This window comes from Sceloporus undulatus, chromosome 1, assembly GCF_019175285.1.
Source record: "Sceloporus undulatus isolate JIND9_A2432 ecotype Alabama chromosome 1, SceUnd_v1.1, whole genome shotgun sequence".
Classification (NCBI taxonomy): Eukaryota; Metazoa; Chordata; class Lepidosauria; order Squamata; family Phrynosomatidae; genus Sceloporus; species Sceloporus undulatus.
In genome coordinates, this window is record NC_056522.1 from 363,541,872 (window position 1) to 363,566,298 (window position 24,427).

At 40.6% G+C, this 24,427-nt stretch overlaps 2 protein-coding genes across 2 annotated transcripts in view; both read left to right on the forward strand.

Moving 5' to 3' along the window:
• TNFAIP2 (TNF alpha induced protein 2) overlaps positions 1-10,038 on the forward strand; it is a 79,688-nt gene extending 69,650 nt beyond the window's left edge. Inside the window, 3 exon segments of the mRNA XM_042446546.1 lie at positions 1,224-1,379; positions 7,631-7,752; positions 8,905-10,038. Coding sequence (XP_042302480.1) covers positions 1,224-1,379; positions 7,631-7,752; positions 8,905-9,046 — 420 coding nt within the window. The 3' untranslated portion in view covers positions 9,047-10,038.
• LOC121934963 (cytochrome c oxidase assembly factor 8) overlaps positions 1-24,427 on the forward strand; it is a 723,331-nt gene that overhangs the window by 191,935 nt on the left and 506,969 nt on the right. The gene's annotated exons all lie outside the window — the stretch shown is intronic.

Below are 24,427 nucleotides of genomic sequence, written 5' to 3' on the forward strand. Positions count from 1 at the left end.
AGTAATATAGGCCCAGTCCAGACTGGCGCTTTGCACTGACCTGGCCACATACTAGGGTTGCGCAGGGGCGGAGTGTCCACAAGCCCCGCAACCCTAGTATGCGGCGGCGGCAGCATCATTGTGGTGGCCTCTCATCCACATGGGGGCTGCCATGATGATGTCATGCATGCACCGTGTCCAAACGGCACGGCACGTGTGTGACATCTCCACGCCACCCCAGACCACTTACGGCGGCCTGGTTGTGGCATGGCAAGGAGCTCCGAAATGGAGCTCCTTTTGGGCGCAACATCGTTCCTGCAGCAACCAAACGGCTGTGGGAACAATGCCGGGGAGAAAGGGGTGGATGCAGAACCTCTCTGTCTAGTTGAGGTTTGCAGAAGCAGAGTTGTACATGCATTGCAATTGTACATGCAGATGTTGGCTTTTGCATTGTCTTGCACATTCATTTACACATTTGGATGTGCATTCAGTGGTGCAATATTGCCTTTAACACCAGGGTTGTATAGCACGAGTAACTACACATTCAGAGGTTTATGACACACAATGTTTATGTGGGATCTTGGCCCAGTTGTGGAGAATCTGCAGTCCAGGGTCCACAGTCCAGCATCACCTTACTTGCATGCATTTTCAATTTCATGAGGCCTGCTGAGACGGGATGACAAAGATGTTTCATCTGCACTGTAGAAATAACACAGGGTGACTCCACTTTAACTGCCATGCTATGGAATTCCAGGATTTGTAGTTCTGTGATATATTTATCTTTCTCTATCAGAGAGCTCTGGTTCCACAATAAACTAGATCCCGGGATCCCATAGCATTGAGCCATGGCACCAGAGCTCTCTGACAGACCAGAATACCTCACCAAACCACAAATCCCAGGATTGTGCATGATGGAGCCAAGATAGTTAGAGTGGTGTCAAACAGCTTTCTCAGCAATGTGAGTTAGCTCACAGACTCCATGACTCTGTAGCCTGGGTATGACACACGTCTGACCTTCCTGCTGCCCCAAAAGATTATTCTGAAAGAATAACCCTCACCAGAAGAAAGTTTATTTGCTCTTTCTCTAGTCTAGATTATCTTGCTATAGAATCCACTAAGAAAAACCTGTTGGGTATCATAGGAAGGTCTTTAAGATGGCATTTTTACAACTCTGATGTGTATGTTTTTCTCTCCTTTTCTTCACCATTTGATCTGAGAGGATTAACTGCTTGCTTCTTCTGCAGGCTATCATGGAAAAAATACACTTCCACCTGGTCCGAGAACACATTACAAGGCTTCTGAAAAAGAAAGTCAGCTTGAGGTCACCAGAACAGCAAAACAGTTTGTCCGACCTGGTCCAGAAAAACGCCTCCATTCTGCACATGTTTTGCACACAGAACGTAAGTCTGATTGCTCACCTCAGAGCTGTTGACATTTGAAGCAGTATATCTGCATGCTTCATTGGGGTGTTATGAAGCATTTCTGTATACAGCGTGCTGCAGTTCTAGGCATATTGCAGTAACTGAGAACAGGACAAAGCTAAGCACTTAAGTTTGCTGCTTCATGGATTTAGTTTAACAGTACAGAGTACAGGAATTACATGCTGAAGGGTCCTGGTTTAATCCTTGGCATCTCCAATGGAAAAGGTCAGGTACCAGGTGATGTAAAAGAATCTCCTTTGAAATGATGCCAGTCAGGGTAGACAGTGCCATGCTGTAAGGACATAAGGTAGCAGTGATGATTTCAAGCCTTTTACTCCAAGTCCCAAGACAAGTCTCAAGTCTCTCAAGTCCTTCCAAGATAAACTCAAATCAAGTCAAGTCTCATGTCTGGTAGCTAGTTTTAGCCAAAAAAAAAAGAAGTGGTGGTGATGTGTATATGTAGTGGGATGGAGTTTCAATAATGAGAAAATCAAGAATGTGTGCACAAAGTTAAGTTTAAAAAATTCTCAGAAGGGAACAGCAAATGTGTTAAGCAATGGGCTTGATACAGAAAAATCTCCCCCCCCCATTTTTATATTATTATTATTATTGTTATTATTATTATTATTATTATTATTATTATTATTATTAGCCTTTATTTATACATCCGCCCCGCACCCTCAGAACATCTGGGCAGCAGTTATTGAGGGTTCCAGGGGCCAGACTTGTCTCTACGTCCAGGAGGTCTTTCACCATCTCGGCCCCGACCCTCTGGAATTCTCTCCGCTCGGCCACCTCCCTAGCCCAGTTCAAAAAGGGGCTGAAGACCTTTCTGTTTAAACTTGCATTCCCCGATATAGGCCCCAACTAGCTTTCCCCACCCCTACGTCAGCAGTGGCAAGGTGGCCTGAATTGTTTTAATTGTTTTTAATGTATTTGTATTTGCTTTATTGTATTTGTAATTTTGTATTTTTAAAATGTTGTACACCGCCCTGGTTATATAGAAGGGTGGTATATAAATAAACATTTTATTTATTATTATTATTTAAAGCGCTGTAAATTTACACAGCGCTGTACATACAGTCTTTTAGTTAGACAGTTCCCTGCCCTCAGGCTTACAATCTAGGAAGACACGACACAAAAGGAGAAGGGAGTGGTGGTGGGGAATGGGATCAGGTCCAGAAGTTCTTCTCCACCTCCGAGGCCTGGACCAAGGCAGATGGACTGGAGGAAGGGCTTGGCTTCTTAATGGATGGTTAAAAGGAGGCTTCCTGGGCCAGAGAGGGGCTTGCCTCTGGGAATGCTTCTCTAAACAATATATTGAGTGAAAGACTCAAATACAACAAATATTTACATACTCATACATATCATCAATATTGCAACCTATTATTTCCAAGTATGTTATATAACATCTTGTTCTCTTATCTTTCTATTTTTATTTCATCTTGCATCTTTCTCATTTCTTTCTCTTCATTTCACATGCTTCTCTTCGTTTCAAATCCTAGCATTTCCTTCCCTTACCATTCCTTTCCATTCTTCATCATCCTTTATCCATTAAGTCTCATTTTTACATTCCAGACATTCTGTCCTATCACTTCTTCATACCCCCGTAACGTATTCATGTACCTTCCTATGACTTTCTCATAACTTCTTAACACTTGCACATTCCTTCAGTGACTTGCTTCATCATTCAGTCTCCCTTTCTATTTACCAATTTTATTAATACTGGCCCATTTTGACTATCCTTTTGACTTTTCTTGATGGTGACACGGTTTCATTTGTCTCAGTCAATTTCTTTTCTGTTCCTTCAAAAATCAGTACTACTATATTTATTTCTAAATGATTAATTAATTAATAAGTATATTTATATTGTCTTCTGTATATGTCCCACTACCTATCTCCTTGTGTATCAGACATTTTTCCTTTTTGTAAAAGTATCTTGCTATCATATTCATTTCCCCCCTATTTTACAATTATGACTTCCAAATCCTTAGTATCAGGTGCTTCAGCTATCCTTCTTTGGTCTCCCATTATAGTTGGCTTTTCCTATCCACGGGCTTACCATCCATGAACTGGAACATCCATGGATAGCCATGCCCCATTCATCTCAATGGTGGTGCATGCATATGACTACACAAATGCAGCCATGTGCACATCACACCACCAGTGAGGATAATGAGACTTGAGGTTCTGCAGAATTTGCTATTCACGGCGGGTCAGGAGCTGAACTCCTGCAGATACAAAGAGTCAGCTAATGCTATATTACCTTGTATGTAATAGTTATACCTTATAGCAATAACTAATTTAATTTAAATTTAATTCAGTTTAATGCTATAGTGTATCAATTACATTTTTTCTTTTTAAAAAAATACTTCTTTTTTTTAAAAAAATTAAAATTATATCTTTAAATTACAATATCATACGGGCAGCCTAAATGTGTGTACGTGTACATAGTTGCTTGTGGTTAAAGTGAAAATTTTGTAAAATGTGATATTTTGAAAGAATTTTTTTAATATATATATGTTTAAATTTTGAAATTTTTTCTCCTCCCACTGAGCCTCACCCCACTCACACCATCTCTTCAGTGTTTTAAAGGGACACAGGTGAATGGCACCGCCTGTTTCTGCCCAAAGTCAAATGTCTGGTGTCACACACACACCCTTAGGTGCAGCCTATACCCCCTCACCCCCTAGTGATGCTCCTGCGTAAGAGCTGTTTGACAGTGGAATATGCTGCCTCAGAGTGTAGTGGAGTCTCCTTTGGAGGTTTTCAAACAGAGGCTGGATAGCCATCTGCCAGGGGTTTTGATTGTGTGTTCCTGCATGGCGGGGGTTGGACTGGATGGCCCTTGGGGTCTCTTCCAACTCTAGGATTCTATGAATCTCACAGTTTGTTGCAGAGCTGACTGATTGCAAACATTCCTTTTCAAGGAGGCGGGGTGACATAAACACTATAGTTTTCCAGCTACTTAAGTTTATAGAATATTTCCCACAAAGGCTTGTATGCCAAGGAATCTTCCTCGCACATCACGGAAAATGCCAGGACGTGTCCTAGCACACAGATATGTTACAAGCAGGATGCTGGCCAAATGTCTGTGGCTTCCTTGTTGTTTTTCATGACCTAGGAATGAACTTGACAACCCATTCAGTATTCCTCTGTGGTGGAAGATTGGTAATGAAAAGCAAACTGTCTCAAAGGTTGGCCCAAGAAATTGTTTCAAATGAAAGCAAGAAAAAATATTTTTATAAGACTTACTGGTCTTGTAGAACCACACCAAACCCCAGCATAAACTATTATGGACTACCTGCCTTGAACCAGATCTTAGGAAAGCTTCTTGTTTGGACTCCAGAATATATTTTCTTACAGGCAACATGGCCACCAAAGATGGCCATATTTTGAATCAAATTGTTTTGTCGAGAAGTGGAAAATAGTGGCCCTCTACATGTTTTGTGCCACATCTCCCATAATCCACCACTGGCTATGCTGGCTAGGGCATAAAATAGCAGTTGTAAGCCAAAAACAGGGAACCAGTGTGGTTTAGTGGTTTGAGAGTTGGACTAGGATTTTGGAGACAAAGGTTCAAATCCTCAGTTGGGCATGGAAGCCCATTGGGCAAGTCATATTATCTCAGGTGCAGAAAAAGGCAATGGAAAACCCCTTCTGAATAAATCTTGTGAAGAAAACCCTGTCACTATAAGCTGGAAATGACTTGAAGGCACAAGGCAAAGCAAAGCCAAAAACATCTAAAAGGCCACCTTTGCTTTAGTCTATCAGATGTTTACTGAAGGCAGTTCACACCTTTATCTCATCAGACACACCACCCTATTAGAGTGCTATGATCCCACTTAATCTGTCATGGCTTCTTCTTATGGATTCCTGGGATTTGCGTTTCGGGTGGTGCATTTAGAATTCTCAGCCAGGGATCTCTAGTGCCTCACCATACTACAGACCCCAGGATTGCACTGGGTGCAGCCATGGTAGTTAAACTGGAATCACAGAGCTATAACTGTGGAATGTGAAAAGACTCCCAGTAAAGCCCAGGGATTGAACTTGAGTCCATCTGCCTGCAAAGCATGGGCTGTGTCTTGGGATGTGTGAGCAATACTGTCTTCAGACATTATTTTTTTAAATATATTTTTGATGGATAAAGCATAAATAATCATAAACTTAATCATGAAACCGAGACTTATATACTCATATATACATCATTTGTTGATAATTTGTTTTTCATTTTGCTTGACATATAATTAGAATACATTTTAAACATTTTGCAGTTTATCTACTTCTCTCCTGATATCTTTTGATATTTTTCTTTATGGCCCATGTCCTTGTATTTTGTATTAACTCCCATTTTGTTTCTCTTCTATCACATCTATTCTATCATATAATTTTTGTATTCAAGAGTTCTTCACTCATTCTAAGTTTTGTTTTGTTCCATTTTCATTTCTGTTAATGGTTAATTTTAATTGTTCAGTATTATGAAATTCTGATGCAAACTGATCTGATATGCACCACTCAAATGAATGTAAAGATTGAATGTAATTATCCATCAGCGTTTGCAGTCTCCTGAATTTTGCAGTACAGTTCTTGGCTAGAAAATTGTGCCAAATACATTTCATAGTACACATTATTATCCAAAACACATTTAGAAAAGTAAACAATGAGACAGAGCACATGTTAATGTGTATTGGTTTTATTTGTTCTTTTAAATCAATGTGTACTTTTAACTGATGTTGTGTGTTGTATGTTAATTTGTTGTTGTTCCCTGTCTCAGTCCATGGGAAGAGGCAGGTATTAAAAAATCATCATCATTGATATCATTATATATAAAAGCATATTCTGAGGAAAATAAGTTCAAAAACATATACCGTATATACTCGACTATAAGTCAACCTCATGTATAAGTCGAGGGAAAGTTTTGGGGCCAAAATTATGGATTTTGCTATAATAATAAATTAAATAAAAGCTTTATTTTTAGCCCGCCTTTCCTGGGATCAAGGCGGGTCACAACAGCCAAAAACACGATACAGTCAATATACAAAAAATTAAAATACAAAAAATACAAAATCTCACAATATCTTACAACAGTTAAAATCCAGTTAAAAAAATTTCCAACTAGCACAAGATTATGAGAACAACGAGGAGAGAAAAGGGGGCAACATGGAATGTTAGGGGTAAGCCTGCTGGAACAAAAAAGTTTTAAGCCCCTTTTTGAAGTGTTCCAGGGAGGTGGCTGAGCGGAGCTCATTCGGAAGCAAATTCCAGAGGATGGGGCCCGAGATAGAAAAGGCCCTTTGAGTGGTGGTAGAATATCTTGCCTCTGGGACACATAACAATTGCTTCCCAGCAGATCTGAGTGTGCGGAGCGGAATGTATGGGGAGAGGCGGTCCTCCAAGTACCCTGGGCCCAAGCCATATAGGGCTATGACCTATGGATAAGTCAAGGATAAAATTTAGGTGCATAAAGCAAAGGATCTCAAGTATGAAGCAAAGCAAAACAATGTCAAAGTACTTATAAAATTTCAGCAGACATAATAACTCTTTGGGCTTACTCTTAAGACTGGATGGATGAGAGAGTAGAAGGGATTGGTGCTTACCATATTATACTCTTGTTTTTCACTGGGAGATAGTTCCTTCTTTTAAATAAGAGTTAAGATACAGTACTTATATTGACCCATGGATAAGTTGACTTGGTTTTTTGGGGTCAGTTTTTTGACCTAAATTTCTAGACTTATACATGAGTATATACAGTATGCATTTCAATAAATATTTATGTGGTTCTTTACAAACATGTGCAGATTGATGCAGCAATGGGACAAACCCGAGTTTTGTAAAAAAATAAATAATGGGTAAATTAATGTAGAAATTGGGGCAGAACTGAATTTTGAATGAACACATGTCAAAGTGACATGGATCATGGACAAACTGGTCCAGATGTTCGTTGCTGCAGTACTGAATTATGGGCCTTACTCAGACTATTAAAAGGCCAGCCAAGGAAATCTGAGTTCAAATTATGCTACCTGGCCAAGGGTGACATTGAGTATGTCATGTTCTCTCAGCATAAGATGGAAAAGGCTCTGAGGAAAGGAATTTAACTCAATAGCATTTGAACGTATTCCAATTCTGTGATGCCATATTTGGAGCACTTGTTTAGTATATACAGAGGAGAGTATATACTTTTTGAATATTCAGAGATCTGCATGATATATGATTAAATTTTGTCATTTCAGGGGTCCAAAGCCACCTGGCTGAATTCTGCACTCCCAAGTCTGGCTGAAATCATCAAGCTCCAAGATACAAATGCCATCATGGTTGAAGTTGGTGTACTTGCAAACAAATATCCTGATATCAGGTAAGGGGGAAAAGAAGACAAAATAAAGTTACTTGCAAGCACAAAGCTAGTCCTGGAACACTGGCTGTGAGCCAATGATCTATCACCTGCACCAGGGACAGAAGTCATGTACCCCTCCAAATGTTCTTGGACTGCACCTCCCAACATTCCTCCCCATCAGCTATGCTAGTTAGGAATGGTGGGGCTTGCAGTCCAACAGCCTTGGGAGGGTTGCATGGTTCTCATCTCTGATCTATGCCATTGTACATACCGTACAATGTGGGGTGCTACACTTTAGTGCTGCAATTCAGCCAAAAAAATGTAGGCACTGGGCAGCCTCAGTCAACCTGCACTTCCTGTTTTCATAGCCCTCCACTTCCTTCTTAATTGGCAGACAAGAAAGCACAGCCCCTTTCCCCCAAAAAAAGACTAAGGGTTCTGCCACACGGCAGGATTAATGCAGATGGACACATCTTGAACTGCCATGGTTCCATCCTATGAATTTTTAGTTTGTTGTGGCACCAGGGCGCTCTGACATAGAACGCTAAATAGCTCACAAAACTATAAGTCCCAGAATTCCATAGCATTGGGCCATGGCAGTTAAAGCAGTGTCAAACTGTATTAATTCCACAGTGTAAATGCTGGCTAAATTGGTCACTATGGGTTCATGTTTCTTTGAGGTGCTCCCAGGATTGACTGAGCTCTTGCATTTCTGCCATTCTACTCACAGAAGAGGATGGATCCTTTTTTAAAAAAATAGAGTTAAAGTACAGTATTTATATTGACCCATGGAAAAGTTGACCCAGGTTTTTTAGATCAGTTTTTTGACTAAAATTTCTAGACTTATACATGAGTATACACAGTAGGTTTTTGAAATTTGTGTTAAGCATGTTATACCCGGATCTGATGCTGAATGTGCTGGACATTGTCTGGGCTGTTCACACCAAAACTGGGATTTGGGCTGTGTATTGTCCAAACAAGACACTGCCAAAATGGGGAGAAGTGGGACTTTTGGCCCCTGCAGACAAAGCTTTATTCTCAAGCAAAATAGTAGAAGGCTAAGACTCCCAGATTTGCCTTCTGTTGTCTTGGCCTGGCACCTTTTTGTTTCTCCATTTTATCATTATATTTCTGACACTCCGTTTTTCCTCCTCCACCCTTCCTCTTTTACAGCAAGAAACATCTGTCTGCCATCTTGTACATCAAGGGCAACTTGTCCAGCAGTGAACTGAGAAGCATCTTGAATGTGCTGAACATTGGTGTACATGCCACTCTCCCTCCAGCATCATTGTTTTCAACAATCAGGGTGTCATAGACTTGGACTATAAGCATGCTTGTTGCTGTTATGTCAAACAGTTCCCTTTCATGGCAAAGCCAATTTCCACACTGCGCCACTGCCAGACATAGTGACTTAGTTAAAAAACAACAACACAACTTTGGATCTCTGTTTTTCAGCTGGCTCTAGTGGTGAGAAAGAGACTTGTTCTTTATGTCACTACAAAATGTTCAGAGTGGAATGGAGCAAAAGTGTGGTTCATTACCTTGAACACAAGTGATCCATCCAGCAATGGGTCCTGGAAAATCTCCAACATTTCCATTGCTGCCTCGAGTCTTCCCATCAAGAAAGTGGGGCAAATGCCCAACACATTATCACTTATGGGTGGCATTGGTACAATGCTGAAGGACTCCTTCATTTTCTACTATTTATTAAAGCACTTAACATTTAAATAAAAAGTGGCACTTTGCATATGGTTTCTCTGGAAGGTGGGGAAAGGGTTAAATTGGAGAAGGAAATTAAAAAAAGCAATCTGAAGAGGACGAGGGATTCAGATGTTATCTTGAACACTCAAGAATTGTTTCTTTTAGTAAAACATCCTCCTGGATTCATTATGAATGTTTATATGAAAATGGTATCATTTGGCAGGGGGCTCCCCTCACTTTGTTTATAGAGAAGTAATTGGCAAGCAATGTAATATAAGAGTGCACTGAGATGTTTGACTAGTCATAATCTCCAACCCAACCTTGTGAAGAAGGTTAAGCATCCTGACAAGAATGTTGTGAGAAACTATGTGGGATTAACCTACTTATCTTGTCTTAGCCTACTTAGAGGATGAGCAGAATACCACATGTTAATAATAGTATTGTGCCTCTATAGAACAGTTGTAAATGTGAGCATGCCACAGTATATAGTGTGCTTGAATGTTGCTTGAATGTTGGCTTTTCAGCCATTGGATCTATAATGATCATGGAAATGTTTTCATATCCTGTTTTTTTCTAATTAAATACATTTTCATTAAATACACATGTTCTCATAATATGTAGCAAAGATGTAATTTATATACTGACCTGAGATATTTGCCACCTTGGCCCCTTCTTGAAAGAGCATCCTTTGAATGCAGAAGGCTTGACTAGTTTGTACACAGGCAGGAATTGATAGGTGGTAATGGCAGATTCTGCCAGTTTCAATATATATTTCAGATTAGGTAAAACTAGTCTGGAACTCTGTTCATTGTCTTCAGCACCAGATTCAAAACAGGCTATATCTTTTGGCAAAGTGATGCAATAAATGTGGATTGTCAGAACAGCTGCCCTTTAAATTGGGGATAAGGCAATGGCAAACCTCTTTTGAACAAATCTTGCCAAGAAAACCCCATGATAAATTCATTTGAGGGCTGCCATAAACTGGAATAGACTTGAAGGCACACAACACACACATGACCTATGGTCCTCCAAATATAATTGGACTGCACTTCCCATCATTAGCTAAGCTGGCTAGTGAGAGCTGTAGTTCAATAACATCTGGAAGGCAAAATCTCCACCCACCCCATTTGAATTTTTATAACTCAGTATGGCAAACCACCTCTGAGTATTCCTTACCTTTGAAAACACTGAAATTAATGGGATTGCCATAATTGAATATGCAGTTTGAAGACATGCACACACACACGTTAGCTGTTGCTCAAGCAATTGATGGTGGCATGCTGCACTTGCAAACTGATATTCCACCTTGGAGCTACAGCCTCATGGCCTTCCCTTGAATTTCCAGTAGCATTATAACAAATCAGAAAAATCTTCTAAGCCTCCTTCATCCTTGCCCTCCTCACCCACAAAACACCCACACAGTAAATAAAATGGCTAGAAACCTATTGAGTAAACCTATTGAAATAATTGTTGAAGGGTCAGTGAACACATAGGTAAATCTATTGTTTCGGTGGGTTTGTTCAAATTGGGATTAATAACATTGATCTTGTTTAAAGAAAAAGGCAGAATATAGATTAAATAAAACAAACAAAGTATAGGAGTAAGGCCAGAACCTTCTCCATTTACCATCATAGTCAAACTACATATTCAGTGAGACATCTAAAGTCCTGCAAAGGCTCATGTTAAAATACTCCACAAGGAAAAAATCAAGATACCTGTACTGTATTTGAAATGTGCTGGAGAAGAATTCTGTGGATACAACAGACTCCTAAAAGAACAAATGAATGGGTCCTAGAGCAAATCATGCCTGAATTACCCCTTATAAAGTAGATTTGTAGTACATATCACATACCTCATTAGTGTGCTATTGTACTTTGGCCATATCATGAGATGACATGATTCATTGGGAAGGAAGGGACTTTTGTTTACTTGGTAAATAAATAAAATGGAAGACAGTAGAAAAGGGAGGAACTATCCTACTGGTAGATTGATACAATCGAGGAAGCCACAGCCTTGAATCTGCAAAACCTGATGACCAGGACTCCTAGAAGTCTCTCATTCATAGGATCACCATAAGTCAAAGCCAGCTTGATGGTAAATAACCATAACAAAAGTGTATCTAAGAACATATCCAGGCTGGATCAAAGCAAAGGCCTTTCTGATCCATCTTTCTGTTCACATGACAGTAGCCAACTAGGTGCCAATTAAAAGCCCTCCTGCAAGATGTGTGCAACTGCACCTCTGCCTTGCTTTCCCCAACATATTACCTTTAATACCAGAATGACAGATAGACATCCTGAACAGTAGCCACTGATGACCCAAATTTCCAGTTTCCTCAGGACCCCTAACTCAGTATAGTTCTGGGTTGTGTGCAGATTGCTAACAAGTTCTCCAAAGCTTTCAAAGCAATGTGAGGGAAAGATATGATCTGGCCGTTTGTGGAAGTTTAGTTTTAGATGTCTGGAAACAGATGAAAGACAAAGAGGGTGGATCCAAAAGGAAACAAAGTTAAAAAAAAACTATAGAAGATCCCAGAGTCCAAAGAAACAAAGAGATCTGTATCTTATCCTCAGTTCTATGTAACATACACCACACAGTTGTATAAAATGTAAAGTTAGAATGAAAACACCAAATTATGCCTATCTGTCAGATTCCATAAATCCCCATGTTTAAGAAATGTGAAGATGGCTTCCATGCATGATTTGTGTTTTGTACACACACTTTATGCCTGTCCATGTTTAAGATCCCATTTTTGTATTTTCTGAAGAGTGTGTCCGTACCCCTACTCCATAAGGATTACAGCAGCAAACAATTTGGGACTTCAGTGAGCCTACATGTGGTGTAGTTGTTTGAGTGTTGTTCTATGACTCTAGAGACCAGAGTTTGAATCCTCACTGGGCCATGGAAACCCCCTGGGTGATCTTGGACACACTCTCAGCCTAAGAGGAAGGCAATGGCAACCACCCCCACCCCCTGTGAAGAAACTTACCAAGAAAACCCCATGATAGGCTTATCTTAGTGCTTAAATTTACACAACAAACCTGCCAATTAATTATAAACTGTTGTCTACACATTTCTTAAAAAGATAATTGACTAGCCTTTTGAAGCACTGATGACCTTCAAGTAGACAATGTATAGAATTGAACTGTGCTTTGCATGCCTGGGAGCTGTTGCATTAACACTTGCTCCTGAACTGACATACTGTACATAGAAACAGGCTGTGCTTTGGAGGGCAAATATCCAAACTGTAAGAATGCACTTTGCTTTGACTTTACTCCTTCCACAGCTAGAGCATAGTTTCCCAAACTGGAAATCATCTCCCTGACTGAAAAGGGCTCTTCCAACCCTGCTACAGGTGGTAAAATTGAACTCTTTATATCCCATCTTCCCTTCTCTTGGTAGGCATAGCTAGCATTCCAATACATTCAGCAGTTGCATCTAAAAGAAAAGCCATATGTGCCTCAGGTAGCCCAATTTCTTCCACTGCCACACATTCAAAATATTCCAAAGAGGTAGAGATGGCTCTTCACATAGCTGCTTTAAGAAAGGATGAGGCAAATCCAGAGAGGGCAAGTCTATCAAGAGTTCCCAGTCATTTTAACTGAATGTCAGCTCCCGCTCCATGTTTTGAGGGCAGGACTGCCACAAGACATTTTTCTGCTTCAGACAAAAGACAAAATGGTGCCATGCTCAATACTATATATAAATACTAATGGATAGGCAGTAGAATCTCACTGCAACACTGGCAGTGCATACCTCCCCCTCTATATGGTGCCTGAGATCCTACATCTCCAAGTATAACATAAAAGATCAGCAGACCATTCTACAGCAATCTGTCACCAGCCCCAGGACACGCTATTTTGCTGCAATAGCCCCAAAGTACATGGCTTTTCAAAAGTAGATGGAAAGTAGGAAAGATCAGAGAAGCATCTGGCTATGTTTCCAAGGCCAGATGCAAACGGATGACATTATCTGCCAGGATCTGTTGCAGGGGACTCCAAAGGTGATAGTGGGTGATGCATCTAGCTATGGGACATAGCCAAAGACTCCTCCAATTCCACCCCACACACCTGCCACATTCTCCACTAGGCACTGATGGCTATGATGGGAGGGCTAACACAGTGATGCTGGATAACACCATGAAAAAGACACACACACTCTACCAAAAAAAAAAACCCTAGCGCAAATAAGGCCTGAATTCTCATTAAAAGAGGATGACTGAACTGAGACTGTTGTACTTTGAACATATCATGAGATAATGTGACTCACTGGTAAAGACAATAATGCTTTGTAGATTAGAAGGCACTAGGAAAAGAGGAAGACTGCACAGCAGGTGGATTGATTCAATGAAAGAAGCCACAGCACAGAGTTAACAAAACCTGAGAAGGGTGGTTGATGATAGGGTTGATGATAGGGTGACTTGGACTAGGGTTGACCTCTCATCCCTAGGATCACTATAAATTAATCTTGATAGCAAATAACAACAACTGCTATATAGCCCAAATGTAGAATTTCAGTCATAAGTATACAAAGGAAGAGCAGCAATGGGACCAAGCAGCTCTTAAATGAGTCGAGGATGGCCCTCTACTGGGGCACTGGCATTGACAGATGCCCAGTAATAATGGCTGTTATCAATATCCCAGTTTTATGGTAGTATATCTTTTAAATAAATAAATAAAGCTGGGATCCAGACAAGTATTTCTAAAATGTTTTGAAGATGATAATTGTACCTTGGTGGCAAGTCATGGCAGCTGGCCCCATGGAAATGTTTGCCCATCGCCCTTAAATTGCTTCTACAGAGTTCAAGAGCTGTACCTCTTTTTTGTTTTTCCGTCACATTTTGGAAGTTGTGCTCAACAGTAACAAGCTCTGTGCTCTTTTCTGACCTTTTCCCAGCATTCTTACAATTGTTCATTGTGTCTCCAAGAAAAGGAGCATGTCAGATCACAGAGGAAACAGTACAGCTTTAGAGAGAACTCATACTGTTGGGTCAGATAATATTTGTGTAACTCAACCAGAACTTGAATAAGATCTTGCCAGAATCTAACATGGCAGCTGGTCTTATGTGAGAAAAAAAGAACTTCCTGCAGAATGAATGAGCTCTTAAAAGTGCTGCTTATGAGCTTATCAAGAGTATTCAGTGAGAAAGGAAGTGGAAATCTAACATATTCAAAACAATGGCTAGAAAAATAGTGGTTTTGGAGAGGCTCTAGATGCCTTGGCATTCTTTTGGAACCTAAGTCCAAACACTAAATATGTGAGAAAGCAGGAGCACTTTGATAATATCTAGGTTATCAATCACAAGTTTGAGAAAGTAACTTTTTTGGACTACAGTTCCCAGTACAGTGGTACCTTGGGATACGAAATACCCAGCTTACGAAATTTTCGGGATACGAAAAAATCCCATAGGGAATTATTGTTCCGGGTTACGAATGTTTTTTCGGGTTACGAAAAAACTTTTGGTGCTTTTCGGCGCTATTTTACACGGAATCGCGGCTTTTCCCCATTAGCGCCTATGGCAATTCGGCTTACGAAGGCTTTTCGGGTTACGAAAGCGGCCGCGGAACGAATTATTTTCGTAACCCGAGGCACCACTGTATACCTACTCAGAAATTGGAAATACTGTATGCAAATGTTACTTTTCTGGATTGCAACAACTGAAGTAATAGTTGGTATCCTTTTGGTGCCTTACACATGCATACGTTCCCTTACACATGCAGTTCTACTGTTTTGGCTAATACGAAAGTATGTATTCCACTGAAGGTTACAAAAGAGGAGTTGCACATGTGCTACCATTGCCCTTTGTTTCACATTGCTGTACATTGCACCTTGATTGCATTGTTTAATGTTCAAAGGCATAGCCATGCTAGTCTGGAAAATCAGTATGCAAAGGGATCTTGTAGCACCTTTGAGACTAACTGAAAGAGCGAAGTTGGTAGCCTGAGCTTTCATAGACTAGTGTCTACTTCCTCAGATGCATTGGTGGAGTGGAAAGTCTATGAAAGCTCATGCTACGAACTCTCTTTCAGTTAGTCTCAAAAGTGCTACAAGATCCCTTTGGATGATGGTTTCACATGATTACTTATTTGGTTCTGCAGTGTCATGATTCTATAACAATGTGTTGTAGTGCAATCAGGGCAAAATTCTGAGCATAAGGTTAAGCTATGTCTCTTCAGTACAAAATCTTGGCCAGGCTTTGTCAAGTCCAGACCAGCAACAATATATATTCCATCATTGCACAATCTGACTAGTGGATGCAGCTATTAGTGGACACTCAGATCCAGCTGAAAGTGAGAGAGACAGAAAATTATAATGAGGAAGCATAAACAAGAAACAATGTTCGTTGCAGGCTGGAAATTGATGTTTTAGCTAGAACTTGATAAGTTTTTAAACTAGAGTTTCTAGAATGCCCTAAACAAATGGCTGAAGATGAAGTGAGCTGTAATCCAAAACATCTGGATGACTAAACTGGGAATGGGTGGGTGAAGCCATTTTGGCACAGCGCATCAGGTGGACTGCAAAGTCTGTATCCTCAAGTCTGGTACCCCAGCAATAGGGCTGCTGAGTCAGGACTATTTCAAACCCTGAGTTTTGTAGGCCAAAAACAAGACCTACAGATGACCCCTCATTGATGTCACAGGCCCTGCTACAGGTATGACGTCACAACAAGCAATCCCTGCTGATGTCATTAAGCAGATACATCAACCACAGCTGCACAGAGTGCAACATTCCTCAAGTCTAGCAAATGAGGAAAATATCTATGTACACACCCTTTTTGTCCAAGGTGCTCTCACTCTCAGATTTCTCCCCTTAGCCCCAAGAATTGGAGATGAGGGACCAGGCTCTGAAACTCAAAGACAGTCACTGAGGTCTGTAAAGCCTATTTGCACCATATTGCCTCCCGGTTAGTTCACTACCAATGTATTGACTGCATTATCCAATGGGCACAAAAGAGGATAAGATCTGGTTTTATTTCAATGTGGTGACCTTGAATTTAATGGGAGCCACACAGAACCTGACTTTAGCAAAATGTTGGATTGTGTTTCTAGCAATAAGCATAAAGCAACCATTAGTATGAAGTCTTGACCAGAATGAAAAACATAGGAGTTGCCCTACAGAAAGAGAGCTGTTTAAATAGATATCATGCTACAGGAAGAACTGTCTTTGCAGTGAGCTGTGTGTTTAATTTTTTTAAAACTTGTCGTTCTTTGTTCAGCTGCCTAATGAGGGATCAATTCTTCATCCACTTAAATTAAAATAGCAAGAGGGTTAAATTAATATTAGGGAATGCATGAATCCCATAGTTGTGTTTTCCACCCTTGACTGCTGTTGTAAGATTTTATTTTATTGGCAACCCTTATGAATTCTTTCAAAAAACTCAGATTGCATTTCCGTGGGCAGCTTGCTCCTTTGCACCAGCACATTCCATAAAAATCCAGTGGTAGAATACATTTCACTCCATTCTTAGAAGCAAAAAGAGGTTACTTCTCAGAGCCTCACTGGAATCAGGGCCCAAACTTGCAAGAGGTTTTGAGTCTCTATCAAGGATTCAACTTAGATGCCATCATCAACTCTAGTGAAATAATAGAACTCAAGGAATGATCCGGACACACCTTCCAAGGAAGCCCCGTTACATTAAAGTGTAAAATAGGTTAGAGTCCATGAACCTTTCCAGGATGGGCTTGCTATTGTTGACAATAGATCAGCTTTGTACCTCAACCCAGCTTGATGAAGATCTGGCTTGTGAAGAATTGATCCTGGGAATACAAGTTTTATTTGTTCAAGGTCTTTACACAAAGGTCTTCACAAGACCAACAAAAATGAATGTTACACATTCTAATGGATTAACCCACATGGGTGGATTAATCCACATGGGCGGCTGAGATAGTGTCATCTTTGCTTTCTGATGTACACAACTTTGTTTCATGGCCAACATTATTAAAAATATTCTATTTAGAATTTCTTTCAGGCTATGAGTATAAGGTATATATGAAAAATAAAGGAATTTCATGTTTACGCTTGGGCCCTGGCTCCAAGATTATGTATATGTAATTGGTTGACTGACCAAACCCAAACGGTACTCACCAGTGGCTCCTCTTCATCCTGGAGAGAAGTAAATAGTAGGGTGCCAAAGGGTTTTATCCTGGGTCCAGTGCTATTCAACATCTGATGAAGAACATCAGATGAAGAAATAGAAGGAATGTTTATCAAATTTGCAGAGGACACCAAACTATGAGGAGTAGTTAATACCCCAAAGGACAGGATCATAATTCAAAGTGACCTTAATAGATTAGAAAGCTAGGCCAAAACTAACAAAATGAACTTCAAAAGGGAAAATGTAGGATACTACACTTGGGACTACCCAATGAAATGCAGGATGGGCAACAAATGAAATATAGGATGGGCGACACCTGGCTTGATGGCAGTAAATGCAAAAGGGATCTAGGAGACCCAGTACAGAAAAGGTCATTTTATTTCACCCAGGCAGACTTGGCTCTGGAGGTACACATTTGTGATTGTTACATATTTACAATTCTTTTGAGCCCCTATTTTAGCAGCTACATAGGAACCAGGAAAGTCTCCCAATCCCCATTTACCAGGCAGCAGCCGCTGCAATCAACTGAGTTCTGTTTCCCCTGTCAAGCGGGAAGCAACTGTCTGATATTTCCACACACACCCATTCCCATGCAGGTGATTTTAGGCTGAAGGAGGAACAAGGAGTTCTGCTTCTGCCTGACACACTGGAGAGCCCATTGCTTCCTGGGTGACAGGGGAACAGACTCAATTGCAGAGACTGCTTCCTAATAAATAGTGATAGGAGGGAGGGGTTCACCACATAGCACTGAAGTATGGTGATTATGCTTATGTATCTTTGAAACAGGTTTCTGGCACAACAATTTGTATTATGGCACAGACTATTGGCCCTCCGAGTGCTCTAAACCACAGTTTCCACACTCCTCCTCCATTACTTAAGCATAATGGGACTGATGAGAATCATAAGCCAAAGATTCTTCCACCTGACATTAAATTTTATGAATCTGGCAAAGTAGAGCTGCAAACAATCTGCAAAAGTATATGGCCGTATAAATATGGGCACCACACTCCCCTTTGTTTTCTTCTACTGCATTAGACTGACAAGGTACTTCTCAGGAAACAGTATGTATAACGATGGCAAACTTGAGAAAGAAATCCAAACAAATGCACCATAGACACAGAGAATAAGGTTAAAAAGAGACAAGGCACATATTCTCTTTTGATCACAACAAGAACATGAACTCAGTTTCTGTTGTCTGGAATTCTAAAATCTATCCCATTAGTTAGTCCCCCCAGCTGGGAAGGTTGCCTGGGAAATGTACCATGAATCATTTTGGCTACAGAAATTCCTTGTTGCAACCAAGGGAGTTTTCACAAACCAAGAGGCCTGGCTTAAAATGAAACAAACTACTTAAAAACGACAGCAGTGACCATTCCAAACCCTGCAAAAGAGAGACCAATTAAGAGCAAACAAGTTGCTTGCTGGAGAAACCTTCTTCTCTCTTGGAGAGAATAAGCTTGCTTTGTTTATTCAGTATAACTCTGGGAACACAACAGATTGATGACCATTTGGCTGAGCCACTGTTGTTTGCAGTTTTGGAATGTGGGGATTTTTTCCTCGCATTCCAAAATCACACAGTGATCACACAGAGTCACACAGTGGTCTCCTATGTCACGTACACTAAGGGATTTTCTATCAAAATGCTTATTACACTGCTCCTAGAATAGGGTGAGCTCCCCGTATGCCTCCACATGTTTTGGATTTCATTGCTCATAATCCTTCACCATTACCCATGCTGGGTGGGGCTGATGGGAAGTCCAAAATATCTGAAGAGTATACTCTACCCCTATCCTACATATTGCTCAGAGATGGCTTCATATCCAGCAGCTGTGAATTCCATAGGTCAATTATATTGCCCCTGGGGGGATGGATGGCAATCAAGGAAAGTCCATGGCTAAAAGAGTCATTCATCTTGAAATGTAGTACTAGAGGAAAGTGGTAGGAACACCATGGGCTGTCAAAAGCAAAAATAAGCAGCTCCCCAGATCAAATCAAGGGAGCCAGTGTCATGTAGTGGCTTGAGCTAGGAGACTGGAGACCAGGTTTTGAGTCCCCACTTGGCCATGGAAGTGCACTGAGTGACCTAAGGCCAGTCATACACTCTCAGCCTCAAAGGAAGGTAAAGGCAAACCCCCTTTAGACAAATCTTGCCAAGAAACCCCTGTGATAGGTTCACCGTAGGTTGCTATAAGTCAAAACGTGAAGGTACATAACAACAACTTGAAAGTACACAGCAACGACTTGAAGGTACACAGCAACAAGATCAAATCACGCCTGAACTTTCACCAGAAACCAAAATGATTCAATTAGGGTTATCGTACCTTGGGCATATCATGAGATGACATGGCTAACTGGAAAAGACAAGTATGCTGGGAAAAGTGAAAGGCAATAGAAAAAGAGGAAGGCCACGTTACAGGCCCCAGGAAAAAAATGGTTACCTGTTAAATTCTTCACAACCCTTACAAAATATCTTTTTAATAATGTAACAATTATACTAAGTCAAGAAGCATCAAAGAAAAATTCTTTATCTGTATCTGGATTCAATGGCAAATTTGAAAAGGGGAGGTAGGCCAGTGTCTGGAACTACAGATAAAGAGTTTCAGACTCATTAATTGCCAGAAACACAATTTTTTTGCTAGGATGACTAAAAGTTCAAGCCAAAAACTCTGACTGGGCATGCGTAATGAAATTGATACATAATTCTGTACCTCCCTTGCATAAATTATCCCTATCTTACATGGTCATGGGATGTATGATGAGATATGTTATGGGTGGAGTTTTTACATGCATGAAAATGTGGTCTTAAAATTGATCATATGTCTTGATCTGGCCAATAAAAACTGAGATAAAGAAAATTGGAACAGAAAATGGCTCATAAATATTGTGTAAAACATAAGACAGTGTGCCTACTTGCCGCCCCAACTTGCAAGATTGTAATTAATGAATTGAAAATTGCTGCTTCACTTGTTTTGTCTTGATTACTTTGATTTAGTACTTCGGTACTTAGAAAAATCTATACCTCACAACACTCAAGATCCCTAGAGAGGACGTTCCCTGGGACCAATCCCACGGGGAGATACACATAGGCACTCTTTGGTCTGAAATGCTGGAAAGTAACTGAATGGTGAGGGTGGAAGGTCCAGCCACACAAGAGCAGGAAAGCAATGTAGAACTTTTGGGTGGACTGCTGGATCCCTTGCTGGGAAAGCTTGGTCACTTTGGCCCTTCTGCAGCTTGGAGCCACTAGGCCAATAGTCTGTAATGACTTGAGTAGTTGATCCTGGCACTAAGGAAGAGAGGCCGGATTCCTTGCCACCAACAGAGAGGTGGACCAGGACACCCGAAGGGACCATCCATGTCCCAGGCTATTTCGGTCTACCCATCTCATTTGCAATTTCCAAAGGAGTCCAGAGGAACTGCTGGACCTCTTACCCTTTCCCGTCACCACTCCCTTCTCCTTCTGTGTTATGTCTTTTTAGATTGTAAGCCTGAGGGCAGGGAACCGTCTAACTAAAAGGATTGCATGTACAGCGCTGTGTAAATTTACAGCGCTTCATAAATAAATGTTAATAATAATAATAATAACAGGCAATGGGAATGGCCTCCAGGTGTTCATTGTGGCACATTGACAGTGTCCTGGCTGGTCAGGTCTGGGCAGGTGGACCTATGGAGAGGCATAGCAGTATACATAGAGTCATAGACCTAGAACTAGAAGGTACCTCAAGGGCCATCCAATCCAACTCCCTGCCATGCAGGAACACACAAGCAAAGTATCCCCAACAGAGGCCATTCTGTTTAAAAACTTTCACCACCCTCTGAAGTAACATGTTCCACTCTTACTGTCTGGAAGTTTTTCCTAATGGTTAGGTGGAATCTCTGTTTCTGTAGTTTGCATCTTCAGTATGACATTCCATCAAATATTTAAACAGGGCTATCATATCATCTCTTAACCTGCTCTTCTCCAGGCTAAACACACCCAGATCCCTAAGTGATTTCTCATTAAGAACTTTGATAATTTTGGTCAACCTCCTCTGGACACGCTCCAACTTGTCAACATCCTTTTTGAATTGTGGTGCCCAGAACTGGACACAATATTCCAGGTGAGGCCTGACCAAAACAGACACACCAGAAGGCAGTCCCTTCATACAAGCACACCAACTGACACACACACCTTTTGTGTTGTCTCCCGGTGTTCATGCTCTCGTCCTCAGATCCACAGCCTTCAGGTGCGGTCTATAGACCCATAGAAATGCCCTTGTTCTGCAAGACCTGAGCAGAGTTGGTGATGACTGCGATTCATGGAGATCTCTCATTCATAGGTTGCCATGTCAAAGCTGACTTGACAACAACAACAAGATAATAGTCATGCACATATCAAGCACAAAGATAGAGAACAAGTTTGCAACTGGGGCCTGCAAATCATTGGTTCCCCAACCAGTGTCAATACAAGTGTCTCTCACATATTTTGGCAAGCATGCAGAGACCAAATCCCAGCTTATTATAGCTTTCATTCAAAGCAGCAAGAACAGACCGAAGGCTAACATTGCTATGATCAAGAAATTTTTTACAATCCTGTGTGAGTACTTTAAGCTCTCTAGTTAAAATATATGTGATTTTTTTTAATCAGCCAATTAACACAAATGTGTTAGCCTGTTGTTTTGAGAGGGCAGGGAAAATGGGGTGAGGGGAAACTCTTTTCAATGGCTACTTTTAAAAAATAATTTTATGCCATTTTTTGTTTGTTTTTTACTTCGATAAATGTTATTATTAAAACAAACAGATATAAAAAAAACCAACATACACCCCAACCCCCACACCTGGAACAATAAACAAAACATCACAACACAACAATACAAAAAAACCCCAAAATAAGCTTCCTTGTCTTTCACATCTTCTTATCTTTGTTATCACAATTCTTGCTTCAAACAATATATGTAAGTTCTTCCCTTATACTTGTTTACTTGTTGTTAACTTACACCATATATATTCAAAGGTTTATCTCCTACTCACTCTGATGTCTAATATATTTAAAATATATAGTATCCTTCATTCAATTATTCCAGTCCTATTACAAAACTTATTCCCCAGTCATGTTGCAGATATGAAACCAAAGGTTTCCATTCTTCTTTTCAATGGCTACTGAACTAAAACATAACCGCTGGAATAAATGTATTGTCACAGTGGGCAACAAAATGGCAAAGTGTACATCTGTCAGGTTGGGATGCCACAAATTCACGCCTTGGGTCCTGGAAACCTGAAGGACCATCCTTCCCTGGGCCTGAGAACTGAGATTTGCTAGAGGGCTGTTCCTCTGTATCCCACTAGTGGGAGGGATACATCGTGTGTCATCCTGTTTGTGGAATGCCCCCACCTTGGAAGCCCAATTGGCAAAATGTGGAAGCTTGTAATTTGGGCCACCTAAATGACAGTCATAATGGATGGAGGCTGGTGAAAGAAAATAATCACATTACACAGTGGGTTCTTTTAGGAGTCAAGATTAAATATGGCTTTTTGCTAAGGCTTTTGGGGCCTAATCTCTTAATTAGCCTTTCCTGCTATTTTAACTTGATGATAGATTTGATAAACCTTTATTCCTTTAAAAATATTGTTTTTATTTGGAATTTTTAAAAGTTGCTTATATTGTTTAAATTGTATGCCGCCCTTAAATTTAACAAAGGAGGGTGGCACAGAAATATTTGAATAAATAAAATAAATCTGGCTACCACCACCAAAAAGGGCCTGTCTCTTCTACTCCCTTGTCAGCACTGCATCTATCATATTCCCTTGATTGAAGAACAGTACATTCCTTCCATCTGGGATGGTTGTTCTCTTCCACCAAGCACACAACTTCAGGTGGAACATACATGGAGAAGTGAGCAAGAGGATATCCAGCTTGCCAACCAAACCAGCCTAATCGACCCTGGTGATAAATGGAAGACAGATGTCACAGCCAGATTGCCCTCACATCCAGTCAGCATTGCATGAGAGGCATAGAGAAGAGGACATCATGTAAAGCAAAATTCTTGATCCTATTCTATGGGCTGGCTGACTCATTACTGCCTCCACTTCCTCTTCCTCCTCCTGTTGAGGAATAAAGTACCCTGGAACCATTTCCCTGAGGTGGGTTGCATCTGCATCTGCACTGCAGAACTAATGCAGTTTGACACCAGTTTAACTGCCATGTCTCCATCCTATGAAATTGTATTTGTAGTTCTGTGAGATATTTAGCCTTCTCCGTCAGATTGCTCTGGTGCCACAACAAACTACAAATCCCAGGATTCCATAGGAATTGCAGACAAAGCTGGAATCTCAGGTCAGAGCTAAAGAAGGCTAATGGATGGATGAAACTTCTAAAAATTCCCCTTTGTCAAGATGGCTGGGGGATTCTGGAGTTGTAATCCAAAAACACAGTGTTCCCAAACTCTGTAATGGCCTGCATTTCTTTCTTTCCTAGCAGGAAAAGACAATACATTAACCTCAGTTAATGATAGATGAGTTCTTCAACAGAAAGAAATTGGTACCAGAGGCAGAAACAGAGACAGAAACAACATGGAAAGAATACCGTTAGGTTCCAACATCCTTAAAAAGAAGAACTGTTCAACATGTTTCATCAGACTTTTTAACCAAACTTAACAGTATGCATGTGTGAAATGAAACAACCTGGTCACTTTCTAGAGACCACCTGAAGAAATGACATTTTCAGAAATGACATTTTCTTTCACCACCCTTCACCCTTGTTATGACCTCCATTTGGGTGGTCAAAATTATAGCCCTTCATATTTTTGACATGCTGAGCAGGCTTATCTGCTCTCCTTTTTACTTTCTGTTTGATTATTGACACGTGCTCAGTAAGGGATTCTGGAAGCAACTACCTTGCCCGTTGTAGGAGGGCACACCAAG